This window comes from Solanum lycopersicum, chromosome 10, assembly GCF_036512215.1.
Source record: "Solanum lycopersicum chromosome 10, SLM_r2.1".
NCBI classification, from domain to species: Eukaryota; Viridiplantae; Streptophyta; class Magnoliopsida; order Solanales; family Solanaceae; genus Solanum; species Solanum lycopersicum.
The window spans coordinates 9398258-9404512 of NC_090809.1; the positions used below are offsets into that span (position 1 = coordinate 9398258).

Here is a 6255-nt window from a genome sequence, read left to right on the forward strand (position 1 = left end):
TAATAAATTCAGATATTGTTGATGTGAAGACAGGTCAGATATACAAGGATAAAGCAACACTTGTAGATGTGATGACGAAATATAAGATAAAGAACAACTTCAACTGCAAAGTGAAGAGGTCTGATCAACAAAGGTATGACAGTATTTTGATGTTTTAATGTATCATGTGTTGTTTTATAATTTAATTAGTACATGAAACATTACTGTTCTATATGAAAACCTGCAAGTTTCATATGTTATTTTATAATCTAATGTATCATCATTTCAGGAATTTGTTTTTGATACATTGAAATAAGTATTTTGATAGTTGAAAGTACTACTACTGATATAGTAAGGACTGTATCATTTTAAACAGTCATATCACAAATAGTGGATAAATTTCATTAAAGTTTGATACTTTTCTTAAAAATTGGTTGATACTTTTCTTAAAAATTGGTTGATACTTTTTGTGTGATTCATTGTTTGATTAATTTAAACATTATTGTTGAATATATTATATATGATGTATTTGATATGTGTATTAATATGCTTAAAAAATGTACGCAGCTATGTGTTGGTATGCTTTTCAGACAAATGTGGTTGGACTATGAAGGCGTCGTGCAGGAAAAAATCTGATATATTCATTGTTAGAAATTTCAATAGTGAACATACGTGTCCGATGAGGGAGAGGGTATTAACCAAAGTCGAAGCAACAGTGGGATTTGTAAGTGGAGTGACAGCTCCAAAATTGGTCAATTATAAACGAATTTATACACCAAGGGATATAATTGATGATATTAGAGAATATTATGGTGTTGAAATATCTTATCAGCAAGCATGGCGTGCTAAAGAACGTGCACTCTCCATGATTAGAGGAAAACCATCTGCTGGATATAGACGGATGCCGCGATACATACACATGTTAAAAACTGTGTATCCAGATTCTCATATAAGAATGCATAAGACGGAAGAGGATGAATTTATGTATCTGTTTATCGCCTTAAGACCATTCATTAGGGGATTTAAATACTGCAGACCAGTAGTTGTTGTGGATGGTGCACATCTGAGTGGAGCTTACAAAGGGACATTTGTATCAGCAAGCACACTTGATGGCGCAGGTATTTTTTATTTATAGTAATGATGTCGTTTTATATATTAAGTATCAAATAATATAATGTGTGTGTAATCAGGTTGCATATTTCCATTGGCATATGGTGTTGTTGACACCGAAAATGATTGTTCGTGGAAATGGTTTTTTGAACAGTTCAAACATGCATTTGGCGATAGAAAAGATATGTGTGTTGTTTCAGATAGAAATGAGAGTATCATGAAGAGTGTAAGGATTGTGTTCCCCGATGTACCTCATTATGCATGCATCTGGCATCTTTGGAAGAATGTATGTGGAAACTTCAAAAGGAGCAGAAAGGCCATAAGTGATCTATTCTACTCTATGGCCAAGGCATATAGAAAGGAAGATTTTGATAAGTTGATGGCTAAGGTTGATAGAATTGATCACAGGGTTAAGGAGTACCTTGAATATGCAGGTTACGAAAAGTGGTCAAGAGTTCATGCAACAGTAAACAGAGGTAGAATGATGACTTCAAACATTGCAGAATGTATCAATGGTTGTCTTGTTGAAGCACGCCAATTAACTATATTAGAATTCTTGGAAGAGGTTAGAATTCTTTTTGGATCTTGGCATTGCAAAAACAGAGAAGTAGCCTCATACACAAAGGACACATTAGGTAGAAAATTTGAGGAATTGTTGATTATAAACGCAGCTAAAAGTTCAAAAATGGAGGTATGTATCATTATATGATACTTTATATTATATATATCTAATTCTGTGTATCATTATGCTTTTTTTAACATGATTTGGTTTTTAAAAGTTATATATTTAAAATTTTTGATGTACACAGGTTGTTCCATCATCTGAGTTTATTTTCTCGGTTTATGAAAATGGAAGAAGATATATTGTTTGTTTTGAGCGGAAAGTATGTTGTTGTGGTAGATTTCAACTAGATGAGATACCTTGTTCACATGCAATAGCTGTATTGAAAAAAAATAATGTCACCGATATGAATCCGTATTGCTCTGATTATTACAAGCCTGATGCGTTGGCAAAAACATATGAAATTCCAATGGTGCCAATGCCAGATAAGAAAGATTGGTCAGATCCTAAACACGTGGTAGCTGAAACTGTGTATCCACCTAGATACAGAAGATCATCTGGACGACCAAGAAAAAGAAGAAGAAAGAATGCAGATGAAAAGATTTCGGTGAACACAAATTGTTGTGGACAATGTGGACAAGAAGGGCACAACAAAAGAACTTGTACTTTCTACCCAAAAGAGAAGTGAATTTCTCGTAATGTTTCTATGATATAAAGAATAATTTATCACGTAAACATTTAAATGAATTTCAGTTTTAATTACGACTGCAAATTGAACACTTTGTGTTTAGATAAATAAACGTACAAACATGTGGTAATTACATTTGAAATCGTGCTTATGATTATAAATACTTTCTTATTATTGGTGTTGATAAAAATACTTGTGTCAATATTTGTTTTGAATATATAAATCTTATGCTACAGTAAGATAACATAATGTACATGATACATATGGTTAATCTAGTGTATCATGTACATTTATTGTGTATTTTTTGTACACATTGTTTATATAAAGTATCATGTACTTTTAGTGTGTATCATTGGTTTGCACAATAATACATCTCCATTAGATAAAAAATACAAATATATTGTTAATGTTATTGAGTACTTTAGAATGACTATAAATCATGTATCATGTGAATTTATATAATTTAACTTGTGTAATGCTTTTTTTGATATTCTTTTATTGAAATATACAGTAAATAACTTTCCTTTAAAAAAATAATAGCAATTCATATGAATATGCTATTCAATTTACGTAAGTATCTTGTAAAATTTAAGGATTAGAGTGTAACATATTGTACATTATACATACGGTTTGGCCAATGTATCAGTTATTTTTAGTGTGTTTCTGTTACATATGTATCATTTGGTTTTGGCAGTGTATCATCTAGATTAAATAAAAAATTTAAAAATCTTTATGTCTATGTTTGATTATAAATACTTTGATTATACTTTATTAAATGATTTAAACCTGGTTTTGTCAGTATATTTATTATGTCTATTTTTAATTAAAAATTTAAAAATGTTTATGTCTATCATTTGATATTTATATCTTCAATATAAACAAATTTGTTAGGTAATGTGATAAAAATATTCATGGAAATTGACAAAACCAAAAAAATAACATTAAAAAGGATAAAAATAGTTGTTCAATAACATATAAAAATAATAAATATAACATTAAAACGTTGTTTTATCATGAAATGCTACGCTATAAGAACTAAATCTTCTTCTGGTGGTGGTGTGACTACGCTCCTGGATTTTGGTGGATCATCATTGTCGCTAACATATCCGCACTTAGCCTTCTCAATTCCATAACTCCACAGCAATGCTCCATATCTTTGACGCATGTAATCAGGATTAAAATCAGCATAGGATATATTGATTTGGTCACTGATATACTCGGCAAATGCAGTAACATATAACCCACAGTCTCTACAAAAAATACAGAATAAATTAAAAACTTAATGATACATTAAAAAGGACAACTGAAAAAATTCTTGATACTTACAGGCTATCGCTTTCCTGTGTAGGGATGTCTTGTGCAAATTCTATCATGAAAGGAACTTGAGGCTCCAGAAGTGATCCATTATTGTTGTCTTTATATGCTTGACAATCAGCAAAATTTGTACGTTCATTTTCTTCAAAAAAACCACTGTCAAGTAGGTATGAGGGAAGCATTTTAGACAACATCTTGATCTCATGAGGAATTGTTTGTTTCCTTGTGCTAATTGATTAGTCAAAAACCCTTATCAACCTGTTTTTCAACTCAACAACAGCCAACACCCAATGGAATTGTTGATCACAGTTAATTGGGATGTAGACCTCATCTACAAGATGCCATGGTAAAGCAGCTGGTATTCCAAACCCTTTGATGATGTTAATTATTGACCTCTCATGTACAGATACAACTGAAGCGCGATCAATATGTTCTTGTGTAGTAAGACTATCATCATCATCGTCCATGTAATATCTATCATAACAGTTTTTTACATGTGACATGAACAAACAGTGGGTTGTTGTGTATCTGTATTGATCCATGCTGCAAAGTTTTGATTTTTTACGAAGGTAGTAAAAAATCACATCGATGTGCTATAAACAAAATGAAAACAGAGTAAGAAATTATTTACATCTAAACAATATAAAAAAAGAAATATAATTATGTGAATATAGTATGATACTTTTGCAAATTAAATAGTATGATACTTATACATAATGTATCATTGCTAATTAAATAGTATGATACTTATAGATAATGTATCATGACGTTATAATATAGTTATGACTGATACATATTTCATAAATAGTTTAATATTTTACCTCATCAGACCAACACTTGTTTGGCTGTGACATGGCATAAAACCAATTCTTGCACATTGGAAAAGCAACAACAAAGTCCATCATCGTAAATCCAAAAGAAGAAGATCTTGATCTGTATTTATCGTCCGATGGGTTCCTGCATATATGATACTTAAGTTTTCAATGTATCCACATGATACATAACACTCAATTATTTACAGTTTTTATATAACAAAGTATAATGAATTAGTTGTATATAAAATGATTACGCCTAACACTGAGAAAAAAAATGTATAAAACTTACTTATTGTTATGATTTTTTAGAAGCCCCCTCAACAACCAATTCATGTAATCCTCAATCAGTTTCGGTGAAACTTTATCTGCAATGCCACATCCTTCGAACGGGAAATGGAGTCGAGCCATATCTTTCAATTTCTCTTTTCCCTTTTCGCTTGACCCAAGAGAAGTACAATATGGAGATTGAATCCTTCTCGAAGGCATTCTATTTCTATGCGCAGGAGTGACTGCATCAGTTTTAACAGCAATCCCCGTTATTGGAATTTCAGTGGGTAATTGACTGTCGGTCAACAAGTACTGGCTGCTAGTTATATTCTTTGGATCGTAAGAATATAATGGTCTAGCATTGGTAGCATCTTTACCCAAATCTTTGATAAGCCCTTCTATTGCTGCTTGAGTTGATTGCGATATTGTTGTTGAAGTTGAAGAATCCTGTATAATATGATGTAATGATTTTTAGAATAAATTTGTGTGTAATGAAATTGTGTGTCATAAATCAAAATTGAAAAATGTACCGATGAATCTGTTGTTGTTTTTTCGGGCAACACATGAGGGATGTTGTGATGAACATTGTCGTCAACGGCTTGGTCCATGATATGTTCATTTAAATCTTGGTGCGACTGATGTGCGTCACCATCCTGAATATGCAGTTTTGAAATAAAAACTGTTAATATAATTTGTGCTGATACGTAACATTGATAACAATCACATGATACATAGTATTGATTAAATATGAATGATACATGACAGAATATAAAATGAGAAAAAAAATGATCATGATACAAAGCATTGACTATATGTGCATGATACACAACATACCCACTGTATCATGAACATTACCTTTGGATCAGTGACTATTGGTTCACCCTCATTTACGGCAACACCAACACCATCAACATCGACATCCCCTGCATCGTCGACGATATGATGCTCACCATTTTTACCAGAAAAACCACCACCATCCTCAGCTACACCACCCATATCATCGAGATCAACCGGTATTTGCTGAGATGTTTGTTTGTCAGACTGAAATGTGCTTGTATCAGCCTGAAAATTGATGTTCTCTTTGCTAATAGATTGCATCAGCTGGGAGTGATTTGCTTTTATCAAAATAATCAATTCCTCAAATTTCTTCTCAACCTAAAAATTGTAGATACATTTAGGATAAATAAAAGTTTGTTTAAAAATTACAAAATAATTTACTTACGTAAGTTTTCAAATATCCTTTCAACTCTTCAATATGAGGAATTATATTGTTGACATTCTGTGAATCTGCATATCCATGAACATCAGCAGCCGGGTTCTGAGAAACGCCTGGAACAGAACCATGTACATCAGCAGCCGATTTCGGTGACACTTGTGGAACAGAACCATGTACATCATCAGCATTCGAATGTTGAGGCAGACTTGACATGGAAACATGTACATCATCATCCGGTGTCGGAGACACATTTGATTGATCAGGCTGTTTCTGTTCTGACACCTTCTTTTTTTGAATAATCGAT

At 32.1% G+C, this 6255-nt stretch overlaps 2 protein-coding genes across 2 annotated transcripts; one reads left to right on the top strand and one right to left on the bottom strand.

Annotated features, from left to right (window-relative positions):
• Positions 1–983: 983 nt before the first annotated feature.
• LOC112942261 (uncharacterized) lies at positions 984–2339 on the top strand. The gene is made up of 3 exons (XM_069289777.1): positions 984–1097; positions 1244–1780; positions 1899–2339. The coding sequence occupies exons 1-3, from the start codon at positions 1089–1091 to the stop codon at positions 2337–2339; spliced, it is 987 nt and encodes a 328-aa protein (XP_069145878.1). The 5' UTR covers positions 984–1088.
• Positions 2340–3423: 1084 nt separating this feature from the next.
• On the bottom strand, positions 3424–5878 carry LOC109121328 (uncharacterized). Its single transcript, XM_026033157.2, has 6 exons — positions 5591–5878; positions 5266–5388; positions 4758–5182; positions 4475–4610; positions 3666–4246; positions 3424–3589 (listed from the first exon to the last, which is right to left on the bottom strand). Exons 1-5 carry the CDS (start codon positions 5831–5833, stop codon positions 3890–3892), a joined length of 1284 nt encoding a protein of 427 aa, XP_025888942.1. The 5' UTR covers positions 5834–5878; the 3' UTR covers positions 3424–3589; positions 3666–3889.
• Between the last annotated feature and the right edge of the window lie 377 nt (positions 5879–6255).